The sequence below is a fragment of the Embiotoca jacksoni genome, unplaced genomic scaffold (assembly GCF_022577435.1).
Source record: "Embiotoca jacksoni isolate LCO1_2020_lvr unplaced genomic scaffold, fEmbJac1.0.p SCAF_55, whole genome shotgun sequence".
Lineage (NCBI taxonomy): Eukaryota > Metazoa > Chordata > Actinopteri > Embiotocidae > Embiotoca > Embiotoca jacksoni.
Genome location: NW_027185409.1, coordinates 757,958 through 772,131, shown reverse-complemented (window position 1 = coordinate 772,131; position 14,174 = coordinate 757,958). Strand labels below are relative to the sequence as shown.

The following is a 14,174-nucleotide window of genomic DNA, read 5'->3' as shown; positions in this document are numbered from 1 at the left end:
ATAATGTGGCATCTACATGTGTGCATATTTAATATCCAACCACGTGTTGGTACCTGATATGAAGCTCCGTCACGGGACGACAGTCCGACAGCAGAGCGGTCAGAAGCAGCAGAGAGTCCACTGAAGAGCAGCTGTCGTTCATGCTGAGAAAAGACAATTAACGACAACGTTTACACTTTTCTAATTCTTAACCGCTAAATACTGTATTACATATTGGATATTTAGGTATAATAGTGCAGCTGTATCGCACAGGAAACACAATAACAAATATCATTTTCAGAGTAAATGTGGCATTCATTTCCTTTGTGATGAGAGTTTTGTTTAAATCCAGTCTCACATGATTTTTTCGGTCACGTTGAACTTCGGCAAAAACTGAGTCAGCGTCTTTGAAATTTCTTCATCCCACTGACCTCCAGACAGACTGGGATACACACACACACACACACACACACACACACACACACACACACACACACACACACACACACACACACACACACACACACAACTTTATTTACATTTACATTTTCAGATATATTTGTGTACGAATTACCAAATCTGATACACAGATCAGAATATTTACTCTGACTAGCCGTGTTAAATAATAGTGCTGTTGGTCATATGTGGTAAACCTACTTCCAATATATCTTTGCAATACAGTTACGTCTACTTCTGCAGATATACATTTATATAGATAGTTATCTTGGACAATGCATGCTGCATTCATGTTTTGTTCTGCTGTGTCTTTTCTGTGTGTCCAGGGCTTTTTAAATTTGAAGAGTGGATGGACTCACTCCAGGACAGACAGGGCGGGGCAGCGACACAGAGACTCGGCAAGTTTTTGCATCTCAGACCGGCTCCACTTCTGGTTCAACAAGCTGGAGAAAAATGATACCTTAATAACATAAACTGTCATTATAGAATAACAACAGCTAAATATCCACACTGAAAAAAACCATTGCACTAAATTGAAATCAATCTGCACACGAACAGAAGGAGAAGGAACAAAGTGGCAAAACACCTGAGTTTTTGTAAAGTAGTCAACACGCTGTATGATAGGAGAGTTATTGTTTAATGTCTTACCTGATTGTTGGCTCAGGTTTACTTTTATGGCTGCAGAGGAGGAATAAATGAACAGGTCAAAACCCCACCTCTGTTCATTTTATTGTTTTATTTTGTTTTATCAAACTGTGAACTCACTTTGTGTAGAAAGTTACTGTCACTTCTTTCATCCCACTGCAAAGATAAACAAATGTCCGTGTATAGCGATGTTTACTTGGAAATGTTTAAGATTTAAATCACCAGACAAAGAAAAAGATAATCAATTTAGAGTGTAAAATAAATAGTTTTAAAATGTGTGGCTAAGCTTAAAGTGTGTCGAAAATGAGTTTGACACATCCTGCAAAAACAATTACACCTGCAGATTTACTGGCAGTGCTTGTTTATGTCTGTGTGTGTGTGTGTGTGTGTGTGTGTGTGTGTGTGTGTGTGTGTGCGTTCATACTCTGCATGAACATGCTGGATGTTCGAACACGAGGACATTTTTTCAACGAGACAGTCCAGTGCTTTCAGAGAAGTGTTGTTTCGTCCCAGCCTGCAGAGACACACACAAACCTTCAAAGCTAAAAAGCAGCTAAATTTCTCGTGACCGTATTGGAATGAATGAACGATAAAAGTCCCAGAAGAAAAATGAACTTACATTACAGAAGCCAGTGTTTGGAGTTTGTTGAAAATCTCAGCTACGTGTTCGATTCCTTCGTCTTTCAGATTGTTGTCACTCAGACTGAAACGCAAAAATACATCAAGTAAGTTCGCTGTGTGTCACATTTTAGACCTTCATCCAATATCTATAAAAATCATTATATTAAGTGTCTGATTTTCACGTGTCCAAAGAAGTGAAGACCATATTAGCTGACGGAGGACACGTTTACTACTTTTAATTAGGCTATATCCACACTAATATGTTTTAAATTTAAAAAAAAAAAGAGAAAAAAAAAAGCGGCATTTAAAAAAAATAAAGCGATCTCCGTTCATACTAACACCCATAATAAACACAAATGATATGATGATTATTGTACACTGGAAGTCAGACCGTGGAGCCTGCGGTGTTGGTTTGGTTGGTTATGTTTAGCAATGAGGAACGAAATGGTGAAACACGATACGCACCAACTCAGAACTGAAGTTACTTCCAGTAACTACCATTTATTTACTTCGAGTTCATCCATTTCATTTCAGCTCAGCGTAAGAGTCATTAATGCATTTTTCTGCCCGCAATTTGTGTTTAATTCGTTTTCCAAACTAAAACAGGGTCAGCAGCCTTTTGAAAAGTCTCCATTTTAGGGGTTCAAGAACAGAGGAGTAGTGTGGTATGATCAGTTATAAGTTATACCTTTTAAAACATATTAGTGTGGATGTAGTGTGAATGCAGCAGGGAAATTAACGCTGTATACATAAAGGACAGAAAATATACTTGATTTCAGTGATGTCCAGACAGTTCTGGAGACCAGAGGCCAAACTAGCTGCACCTGCAGCAGTCAGACTGGTACCAAAAAACCTTGAGAGGACAAAGATAAAATCAATCAATCGCTGTTGTCGGGCTGTAAGAGGAAGATACATTCCTTCAAGAGCAAAGAAAAAAATCTGGAACCTACTCGAGTTTTCTCAGGGTGGCGAATTCAGGCAGAACAGAGGACAACTTCTCGGCAAACTTGTCATCATACTTGCGGCTGCGAAAACTATGAAAACATAAATAATATAATATAAATGTTTAACGCAATCATTATAAGTTGTACGCGCTGCTGCGAGCTGCATGCAGTTCTCAACAGGCGGGCAGAACTTTGGACAACAGAAAGGAAACGCTCCTGTTTTAAATGCAGCAGCTTCACAAATCTGATACTGAACACAACCTTTGAAAAAAGGCTTTTCTTTTCTTTTGTCTTTCTTTCTGTCTCCTACTCGCATCACGTTGTGTAATGTTGTGTTACTGTTGAGGGAACTCTTTTGTGTCTTTTGTCTAAGTCCTTTAAAAGACTCAGTGGTCATCTTTGAGCACTTGAGCTCAGGTTACTGTACCAACCACACGGACATAGTGGAAATGAATTGTTTTAGTTTTACAGTACGACAGGTGGCCGGCCAGCTGGAGAATTTGTCAAATGCGAAGCAGCGACTCTTTCCAGAACTGCATTCATTATCGCTGTGCAACCAGTGCTCTCTCTCTCCAAGTGTTTGGAAGCTAAACGCAAGTTTTCAGATTCTTGACAACTCGACACCATCAACCTCAACATTCCCACGTGTTACAAATACAGCTTTCACAACCCTTTCATAGTGCGCCACGCCTCTGGCAATAAAAATCCAAAAACATGCACCTCAGGTCAGGTTACCTGGCGCCGCGCTAGTGGCAGCCTGCTGCAGCATCTCCCCCCTGAGAGCCCCCCTGCTGTAGTGAAGAAATTTCCCCTCGGGGATTAATAAAGTGTATAAAATCAAAAAATCAAATCAAAAAGCAGTTGTTAACCCTCTGACCCAAACACTTGTTCAAACGCTGAGTACCACACACAGAGCAAATTTAGCCACTTCAAATAGAAACATTTATATATGCACATACTGATGCTATTTACTATCTTGGTTATGTCAACGCCTTTGTCCGCCCACCTGAGGTAATGAATGTACTGACACCTGGGCAGGACGTCCAAACAGTCCAGCTCCATTGAGCACGCTCCAAAGTCCAAACCGACGCCATTATCGCCTCCCGAGTTGACCACAAAAGCCAGAGCATTGATATCGTTCGGTAACAGCCAGATTTTGCGCAGCTCCAGGACGGGTCTCGAACCCACAACCTCCTTGGCCAGCTGCTGGTCCTGGCTCTCCTGGACGCAGTGGCAAAGCTCCAATAACTGGGAAAACCGTAGGGAGGGAGAGATGAGGGAGGAAGAGACAGAAAAAGAGAAATGTGTCTTTACTGTTTGTATTCTACCTTCGGTCCAGTCAGATTGTTGCTGTGACACAGGCCTTTCAGCAGTTTCAGAACGAGAGCCTGTCGTTTCTCGACCCAGCTTTGGACTCCCGGTCCACACGAGGCCCGGGCTAACTGGACCAGGGCTGCAGTGCATTGTGGGGAGGCCAGACCGCACACGAACAGGTACAGGGAGTCGGTGAAGACCGTCCTCTGGTCTGCCTTGGTCATCCAGCGAGTTTTCAGACTGAATCTGAGGAAGTGACGAGGAAGACGAAGGTCCACACTTTAATTAGAATAATAATCACATTATGTACAATAGGTATGCTGCTCTGACTACTATCATCACGTGATCAGTGGTGTATTCAGGCATGTTTATGTTCATTTATAGGTGCTATATTGTTTACGGAAACTACTTTTATTCTGAAATCCGAGCAGAGTTCGGTGTTTGCATGGATGTTGGTGCTTTCGAAGAGAAATGGCTGATTATGAGCATTGAGTTTTAATAGGCGACAAATCGAATGCATGTTATGAATATTGGGAGGAAACACAAGTGGACTGCAGGTTCTGTTTGATCCCTGCACTCACTCGCCGACATGTTACCGCGGTAACCAAATGTTCACACAGTGTGACCAAAACAAAACAAAACTAAATAAAGAAAAATATAAATTATTTGATAAATATTGAACTAAATACAACAGAAATAATATTAAAAATAAATGGAGAGGTTCAATAATGGAGAAAATGTAATATAAATTGATATATTTTTTTTTTAATTGAATTTACAATTTCCTTTTCCTTTTTAGTTCTTCCTTTTTTTTTTTTTTTCATTATTATTTAAGTTTATTTCATTTTCTGCAATTCTGATTTATAATGCCCAGGAGGAGCTTCACAGATTGGATCGGTGGCCAGGCGCACTGCAGAAATGTGGACCTCCAGTGGGGAGATGACCAGAGAACTTCCTGTGTTTTTCCTTCATGGACGCAGAGCCTTTTGTTTTGAATGATTTGGGGCTCAAAGCGGCTCATGATCGGACAGCACAGCGGTGAAAGACTGTTTTTATTTTCTTGCAGGTTTGTCTTCTGACACGGCGAGGCTTTATTTGGGGTTGGTGAGAGAACGATAAGGGGAGTGTCTCTGTGAGGACTCGGCTTGGGCTGCTGCTGCGTATGTATTTGTCTGAGAAATGTAAAAAAGGCAGCGAGTGATGTTACACTGGGCCGACCTGATGTGACGGTGAATGTGAGCTCATGATTTTTACTCCTCCAGACGATGTGTCTCTGTACTGTCAGACTTCCTGTTACTAAACACACCTCAACGCTTGGACAGCACATCACTCAACACGCTGGTTAAACATCCAGTGCACTCAAACTATGACAGACAGAAATACAACAGTCCCTCACAGCTGTGGTTCAATTTGATGCAATCCTAACAATTTACTGTCACCACAGTACGTCGGACTACAGAGATTCTAGTGTAACACAACTTCCCATACAATGCTGTAACTTACTGCAATGGAAACCCAACCCCAGACCTCACGGCCACACTCACCTCCTGCCTCACTCATCTGACAAACCAACAAGCGACCAACCTTCCAGAGCTTCCGCAGGCAGAATATGAGAACGGCACCCCACGCCATGATCGACCAATGGGCTACAAGCTGATCACATGGCACACTTTGAACCCCCTTTGAAGATATATATTAACAAATAAAATGGAAAATGAAAAAGGAAAGTAACTTAATAGTGGAATTTATACAAATTAATTTATGCTTCTGTATATCGATACAGAAGCAAATGAATACAGAAATAGCAATTAATGTCATATATTATCAAATAATTAATGCCTTAATTTATTGTTAATATCATTTTTGGTGCATATTATTCATTTTCTTGAGTCATTTAATAAGTTATTTATTTTTAATTTCGTCAAATTGTTTCACTAATTCTTGCATAAATAGATGCTTGCGTTTGAGCTGAAATTCAGAATATGTGCAAAAGCTTCTCTGATTGCTGTGAATGAAAAGCATTCTGGGTAATATAGCAACTGCCAGATCAGGATTTTAGCAATTAAAGAATTCTCTACAGCCGTGCCAGGGGTCCAAATTGTGTGCAGGCTGTCTTTCAATTTGGAGCAACAAGTATTGATCCTGTCACAGTGTGACAGCTACAGATATTTAAAATCAAAGAGGAGAATATAGTCCGCATCTGTGCGTTCATGGCATCTGAAGGTGATTATCTCAGTTGGTGGTGAAGCTCTGAAAGGCTGCAATTTTGGATGTCAGGAGGCGGAGCTTAGCAGCTGGTCCAGTTCTCATAACAGCCTTTTATGGTTAAAAAAAAGAGAAAGAAAAGAAACGAAGAGTAAAAGCTGCTGATTGCATAAAGTTCACTAATTAAATAAAGTGCAGATTTCCAGCCAGTCTTACAAACTTGTTTTCTTGTCATTTGAACACCAGAAGCAGCAGCAACTCTTCACCAAGGAAGAATATCAGGCAGAGTGAAAGGCAGGCTGGTATTATAATTTATAATGAAACCACAGTGACAGGGGTCGCCTCCTGCTGTGTCTCACTTTCACTGCCCTCCCACCCAAAGAGCCTCCACCGCTGTGATTGGCTCGTCCTGCTCTGTGCCTACACCGGCATTTTTCTGTCCTCCTTTTAGGGAGGGAGGGAGGTCAAATATGCTCAACGTACTCGACTCGTGTTGCCCAGTTATTCCTGGTATGGACTTTAAATAGTCCATTTCTATTACACATTTCCCCCGATGAGATTTATAAGAATTTATTTCAGGTAGGAGATGAAAGATTGCTCCACACGTGAAAGTAATCATAATTATTGCGTTAGATATGTCATGTTGTGACAGACTGTTTTCCCGCCCTGATGAGAGCAGTTTATGTTTGTTATTTTTGGACCTGCAGAGTGTGGCGGTGCGAACATATGGGAGTCTCATTCAGTTCAGCTGCGACATCACAATGAAAGGTGTCGGTATTTCAGACCTTTTTTTAAATGTGCTTTACACGCCTGACGCACGGCAGAAATATATCTGCTTCCAGGACGTAAATAGGCCGATAATTCAACGGTATGTGAAGGGGAACGCTGACGTGAAATGTGAACAAATCAGCTGTTGCTGATTGGTATTATAATTGATTTGCGATTTATTACAACCACCTTGGAGAATACGAGCATGTTCGTTAGGCTTCCTTGAATTGGGGTTCCTCACCTCTTCCTGAGCTGTGCGTCACTCACGTCGTTACTCGTCATGATTCGGAGAGCAGCCAAAAACTCCTGCAGCGTCAGATGAACGAAGCTGTAGGCGTTCACCGGTGTCCCATCCTGACATCTGACCTCCACCTGACAGGAAGGACAAGGACGTTTATTAATTGTTATCTCACAAACACGGTGGCTCTGTAAAAATTAATATTTTGTGGGATAAATAAAAGTTGAGTTCAAATGTCTGTTCAAGGGTCTTAAAGTAAAAGTGTTAAAAAGGTGTGTGCAGCGATTTAACAAAAACATTTTTGTGTGAGAATATGCAAGCAAATAGATAAATATAATACGATTTTATGAATGAAGTTATTACAACTCTGGGGACGATGAATGTTTACACTGCATGTTGACCCGTGCTGCCAGTTTGGCTACAAATAATACCGGCGATTAACTTATCAGCTGTTGTGCTTTATTACTTCTGTATAAGTTTTGAACACTGCAAAACTAGTAATGTCCCAAAAAAAAACATCCAGTCTGCACACAGCAGACACCAAAACTCTATTTAAAGAAAACAAATTGGCCTTCTGGGTTCAGAGGATCCCCTGAACACCCACACATACGTAGATACGTAGAGGGATGTTGTGAATGTGTGACCTGTGAGAGGAGCCCCGTCCGGAGGGAAAACCTCAGAACATCCGGTAGAACGTCTTCTTCCATGAAGAGGATCCTGCTTTGCTCTAAACCACTCCAAGTCAGCCGACTGAGCTCACGCAGCTCGGACCGGTACTGACCCAGAGAGGCAGCGCTGCACAAAGAGACGGGGAAACAAATGAGATGCGTGTTTGATGGTGGTGTTTTATTTTTCTTGACGTTAATCTCCTCAAGGTTTTACCTGTGAGTAAATCTGGTGCTCCTGTCGTCTCTCCCTCCTTCATCTGGACTTCGGCTCAGAAAGGCACTGAGAGCGGTGAGGTAGACCTGCGTGAGGGTGGAGGGGAGTCGGGTTGGTGAGGGAGGCGGATGAACTCCGCCGTTTGTTCCATCCATTTTGGTGTCTTCTCTCTTTCCTCTTCCTCTCAGTGAACGACTCCGTCCTCTGCTGTCCTCGTCCCGTCCCGCTCCTCCTGTTTCTGCAGCTTTAGCCGTCCCTCTTTCTTCCTGTGTCCCTCCTGCATCTCTCCCCTCCCGCAGTAAATGCTCCAGACAGATGCAGCAGATGTTGCAGAGGGCCGGGAGGGAGGACATGGCGAGGAGGTGTCGACTGGAGCGGAGGAGATCGGCCGCCTGGACTCTGAGAGCTTTTTGCAGTGGAGACGTTAAAGTTTGAGACCACAGAAGACATTTTCACTTATTTTCACCAGATTGAAACACTTCTACGACTGACATCTCCGTGACTCTCCTGCTGCGTTTTGTTTTTTGACTCAATGAGTTATTTGGTACCCAACATAGCTTAGGTCGTCTTCAACCTGAAGCAGAGGTCAGACAGAATAACTTAAAACACTTGTGCTGATGTGCAAAATCAATCTCTCAATGCACTTCCAGAAAATGTGCTGAATCAGTGCAATGCAAACTGTTTGCGATTCAATAAAAATCGAATTTCACACCAGTTATACAGATAATATTATAGATATTGTGCATGCAAACCTATTTTACATGAAAATGTTGCATCCTGAAAGGTTGCAAAGTGTGGATTAACTTTTAGCTGCTGGACGACTGCGATGCAGGTGTTTGGTTTAAAGTACTAAATTAATGCATCAGTATTAAAATGGAAGTAAAGACAGCATTGCTAAAGAGCTTTGTCAAAAAACTATATAAAAAAAAAACAACTATATAAATGCTCAGTCACAAACATGCAGGGTTAATTTTGAACTTGTTTGTTATTAGTGTGACTCTAGACATGAACATCCAATAATATTTTTTTTTTTAAATACTGGGTTCACTCATTATGTAACGTCCCTTTCATGCAGATGTGATTTAAACACTCGTAAATAAAACCTACAGATGAAAAATGCTTATTCAGCTGGTTTGGGTGGAGCTCAGCTATGTGAATAAATGTTAGTTTCATTCATGTCAAAGTGGCTCTCAGAGGGAAAAATAAAAGGTTGGACTACATATTTATCTGTATGTCTGAGTTCTAACAGACGTCACAATGTGAATATAAAATAATTTGTCCACCTTTTCCACCGAAGAAGTCGTCCACGTACTCCTCGATCTGGTGTTGGTCCCACCCCAGCAGCTGCCCCACTTTATCCACCACGCCGTCCAAGTCTACGACGTCACGTACGCGACAGGTGAGCAGCACGGTGCAGCCCGGGAGAAGCTGGCGATGTAACAACCCCGAGACGAGGTCGGCCACGGGACGAGGAGTCTCCGAGTCCAACGGCTCTTCTCGTCCGCCGAGTTTGCAGTGAAACTCGTCGTAGCCGTCTAGCACCCAGCAGCTCTGCGCCGGATTGGAAAGGAGGTAGTCCATGACGGCCCTCTGCTCCGACACAGAATACGAACACGATGTAAGAATGAATAGTTCCATTAGAAACTTTTTGCATGTTTCGACCGTTCAGAAACAACCCGACGACCGAACTCCTGCTAATTTATTCTGAATTAATGATTTAAAAACACTACACAGTTCTTCCCTTTAAACGAGGTTTTATTTCATCTTTATTTAGAAATATTAATTTGTAGAAGATTTTCCCATTTGGACCAAGATTTACGACTACTTAGCTTAATAAACACATGACCTGTAAAACAAGCTAAAAGCAGCAGAAACTATGATTTTGGTGCCATACTGCTTATGTACTGGATGGAATCTGCTGTTTAAAATTCTGCTGTCACATTTGTAATTAGAAAAATCCTGTTTCATAAAGTAACTATTGCAGTATTGCTACCGGCGTACCTTTTCATCATCGCCCCCTGCTGGAGGGAGGTGGTGTTGGAATAGCAGCTCAGACAGGGTGAGAGGGCGGCGCAGCAGGTTGAGCTGACGAAACTCCAGCAGGACAAACAGGTAGGATGAAGGAATGGGTCCCTGGACGACAAGAGGGCCACAAGGGCGGGAAAAAGAAGTCACATCGAAATCAGTTTACAGGTAACAGAGAGGACACTCGAGATTAGTGTCACCGGTTCAAGATCTGACCACACGTGGTTCATGGCAAATTCAAAGAAATTCCCCGAAGGTGGAACACAAAAGTTAAAGTCAGTCACATTTAGTTTGACTTTGTTGTTGATATTTAAAACTGTCTACATATGGCTTCGTTAAGTTGTGATGTCACAACCGTGAATAGTAGTTGGCAACACTGTCCTGATCCAGTTTTTTCTTTTACTCCCGACATCAAAATAAAGAGACAGTTACCATTACAATTAGAAAACTTTCCATACCCCAACCCATTAATCACAGTGAATTTTTAGAAAAACATATTGCTGACTGCACTTTTGGACACAAATTCAATTAACACTGATCTGGCAGATGAACACAGAACATCTTTGTGATTCAAATTATTTATTTAGAACCAAATGCTGATACAAAAAAAAAAAAAAAAGTGACCTCACCAGTCCATTAGCCCACTGCTGTCCCAGGCAGGACATCAGCAGAGTTTTTCCTGAACCGGCCCGGCCGACAAGGACCGTCACTTTTCCCACACATCCCTGAAAGAAGCTCTCCAAAGTCAGTCTGGACTCCAAGCAACCGAAATACCCATCAGGCTCTGAGTTTGGTAAAAATAAAATAAAAGGTGTTAGTTAGATAGATACTTGAAATGTCTTGAAAAGCTCTTCACATCGACCTTCCATGTTGAATTATTATTGTAAAATCTCCTTTCTTGAAATGAAAATTCAAACTGGGAAGTCAAATCTAGCAGACTGTTATTGCACAATGAGAGAAAGAGGAAGTCCCGCTGACCCGGTGTCCTGCTTCCTCTGTCCGCCGACCCCGGGGTTTGATCCGGGCGGTCCCGGCCTTTGTTCGCCGTCCTCAAACCGACCCACACGTTCTCCAGCTGGACCTCCCTCACCAGGCGTTCGGTCAGTCGCTCGAACCTCGTCAGCAACGACCTCCTCACCGCGCCGATGTTCTGCTCCCAGTGATCTGCGGGTCAAAATAAAACACATAGCAAAGATCTGTAAAATAAAAATATGAATGCGTTAATGCTGGACTATCGGGCCGGTTTGTGGATGCAAATGTATATACAGAGGTTATAAAGTGTGTATGCTCTACCAATCCGCGGGCGTTTGATGAGCTGCTGCTCCAAAGGAGGCGGTGACGCGTTCCGATCCGGCACGCCGGGATCTTCACAACAACCTACGGTGAAAGAAAACACACACAAAAACATGCAGCACGTTAAAACACAGAGGAAACACTGGACAATATCAGAACGTTTAATGCTATAATACTTTTCTCAAACTTACACTTTCAGTTTCTAAATCATGTCAAATATAGAACCAAAGGAAATTTGGGGGATTTCTAAACAGAGACAAAGATGCTGCAAGACATTTTGAATATGTGCAAATATGTGGTGAGGGTTGGACATCAGCTGCTTTCATTTTCACTTGTTCACTGCAGTGAGGCAAAAAAAACAACTTGTTTTATATGCAGCTGTATGTCAGTGAAACAAGCGGCCTCAAACTAAACCAAGCTGAGAGCAGTTTTAGATCAGATCTTAAGATATGTTTTTGTTTTTTTCATTGTAGTTTTACAGTTGTACATATATTTAGTTTTGGTCTGTTCTTATATCATAAAAATATTTACATGAAGTCTGTCATTTGTGATCAGCCATGTCATGTACGTTTTAAATTTGGTCATATAAGCAACTTAAAACTAAAATGTATTATTATTATTATTATCATTATGAATCTATCTATCTGTCTGGTAGAATTAAGGCTGAGAGGAACTGCAGCCTTTGTGAGTGCCAGAAAACTGCTGCACCGCTGTTTACTGCAGGGTTGGACCTCAGGCCTCAAGTGCTGCAATAGAAGGTGCTTTCCATATGCTGTCCAAAAAATAAATAAATAAATAACACGTCCGTATCAGACACATTGAGAGAAAGGCAGCCACAGTTTAGGAGCTGTGTTTTTACTTATTAATTTCAACATAAAACTGTGGAGTCAGGACTGAAAGTTGACCCACTGAACACTAAAGTGACTCTTGGAGTGTGAGTGACACTCTGCTTACACCATCTGTCCGTGACTTCGCATATCTATGGCATAATTTCATACTCACTGATTGCACATCCAGCCACTGACATGAGCCTGGAGTCCAGATGCATGGGCATGTTCTCGCATAACAAACACACACGCTGCAGGAATTGGCGGCATTTTGCAGCGCTGGCCTCCTTGAAGTACTCCAACATGGCTTCCACGCACAACGGCGCCGCCGTGGACGCGCCGGGCATCCCTTCCCAAAGCTCCATTATGACTTCAGGCGACTGACAGCTGAGGATGCGTAACAGTTCTGAGGATTCCTGAGCCAAGACGGAGTTCACGTCTTCGTGGTCAGGGTCAACCTCGTCATCCATGGTCAGACTCCATCAGCTGATACGTAAGCAAACAACACATGTAAATAAGCACACGTATGAATTCCGACAAATCTCAAACAGCCCCAACTGAAACAAGGAGCACAAATACCACCTAGTTTCCAAAAACAGTGGGGACACTGTATGAAATGTAAAAGTCAGCAGTCGTCATTTGCTTTGAAAAGAGCATTTCAGAGACAGCAGTGGGGATGCTGAATGATATATTCAGGTTTTGAAACAGAAAATGCCGCCATCCAGACAACGTGTCTTTCAGGGAAGGTCTTGTTCATTTCCACAAAACAATGTCCAACCACATTTTGCCTGTGACAAACAATATGGTGCATCATGAAACGGAAAATACGACAAAGCAGATCTCAAACTGTTGAGCAGCTGAAATCCTATATCAGGTAAGAATGGGGCAATATTTCACTTTCAAAACTCTGTTTTACAGTTGTAAAAAGAAGAAGTGATGCACAACAGCTGTGAACATGCCCCCTGTCCCAACCTTTTTTTAGAGGTGTTGCTTTCAAAATAAGCATCTATTTTTCATAAAACTATATAAAAAATGTTTTTTATCAACATTTGATACGTTGTTTAGGACAACACTTCCCCTGACATCATCATCATCACTCACAAAGCCAAAGTGGAGAACAGACATTTCATAGCTGATCAACACCTGGCTCTACTTTTATTTAAACCGGCAAACTAGGTTTAAGATAAGATAAGATAAAATAATCCTTTATTAGTCCCGCAGTGGGGAAATTTACAGGATTACAGCAGCGTAGTGGATAGTGCAAACAAGAGACATAGTAAAAAACAATGTATCACAAAGTATCATAAATAAGTAATACAGTAAAGGATATTGACTAAGAAAAAGTACAAATCCTCAATAACTAAAATATAACTAACCAAAGACTAAAAAATATGATATATACAGACAGAATAATTGTTGTATTGCACGGTGTATTTATATTGTATTAAATATAACTAAAAATATACAGACAGAAATATTGTAGTATTATTTTTGTCATTATATGACACTTTAAAACGTTTCACAAGCACGTGCTCAGGAACTTGCCCTCCACTCATCTTTTATTTGCATGTTCTTTTTTTTTTCTCTCAATTGTGAATTGAGTTAGGCTTCTTCTATTTAAAGAATCAAAATGACGAATCTAATTTAGGTGGATTCAGCGGAATATGAATGAGAAACTAAGTCCATAAGCGTTCATGATGTTTTTCCATTTTTACGTTGATACCTCTAGTCTACATTCCCTCCGTGTTGTCCGTGTTGTGTCTCGTCCCGATAGAAACTTGCACAGAGGTCACTTGAGGTAAACGAGCATCGAGGTCTTCTGTTCTCTGCAGCGCCACAGAAACCGGCTGCACCAAAGGCTGCAGTTACTACTCCGTTCAAAGTAACCTAATATTCATGAATAAAATGAGAACTCACCAACCACCCTTGTCGCAGACTGCGTTTCACTGCAGCCACTGTGCTTTATTATTTTAAAAC

At 41.6% G+C, this 14,174-nt stretch overlaps 1 protein-coding gene across 1 annotated transcript in view; it reads right to left on the bottom strand.

The window, feature by feature from the left end:
* nlrc5 (NLR family, CARD domain containing 5) overlaps positions 1 to 14,174 on the bottom strand; it is a 29,275-nt gene extending 15,101 nt beyond the window's left edge. The window contains exons 1-21 of the mRNA XM_069172821.1: positions 14,115 to 14,174; positions 12,373 to 12,683; positions 11,371 to 11,454; positions 11,056 to 11,241; positions 10,707 to 10,861; positions 10,054 to 10,185; positions 9,336 to 9,642; positions 8,053 to 8,458; positions 7,815 to 7,965; positions 7,174 to 7,304; positions 3,974 to 4,205; positions 3,652 to 3,893; positions 2,652 to 2,735; positions 2,471 to 2,554; positions 1,700 to 1,783; positions 1,505 to 1,594; positions 1,201 to 1,236; positions 1,084 to 1,113; positions 795 to 878; positions 338 to 421; positions 54 to 143 (exon numbers count right to left, since the gene is read on the bottom strand). Of these exons, the coding sequence (XP_069028922.1) occupies positions 54 to 143; positions 338 to 421; positions 795 to 878; positions 1,084 to 1,113; positions 1,201 to 1,236; positions 1,505 to 1,594; positions 1,700 to 1,783; positions 2,471 to 2,554; positions 2,652 to 2,735; positions 3,652 to 3,893; positions 3,974 to 4,205; positions 7,174 to 7,304; positions 7,815 to 7,965; positions 8,053 to 8,458; positions 9,336 to 9,642; positions 10,054 to 10,185; positions 10,707 to 10,861; positions 11,056 to 11,241; positions 11,371 to 11,454; positions 12,373 to 12,667 (2,987 nt within the window). The 5' untranslated portion in view covers positions 12,668 to 12,683; positions 14,115 to 14,174. The remainder of the gene's footprint in view (positions 1 to 53; positions 144 to 337; positions 422 to 794; positions 879 to 1,083; positions 1,114 to 1,200; positions 1,237 to 1,504; positions 1,595 to 1,699; positions 1,784 to 2,470; positions 2,555 to 2,651; positions 2,736 to 3,651; positions 3,894 to 3,973; positions 4,206 to 7,173; positions 7,305 to 7,814; positions 7,966 to 8,052; positions 8,459 to 9,335; positions 9,643 to 10,053; positions 10,186 to 10,706; positions 10,862 to 11,055; positions 11,242 to 11,370; positions 11,455 to 12,372; positions 12,684 to 14,114) is intronic.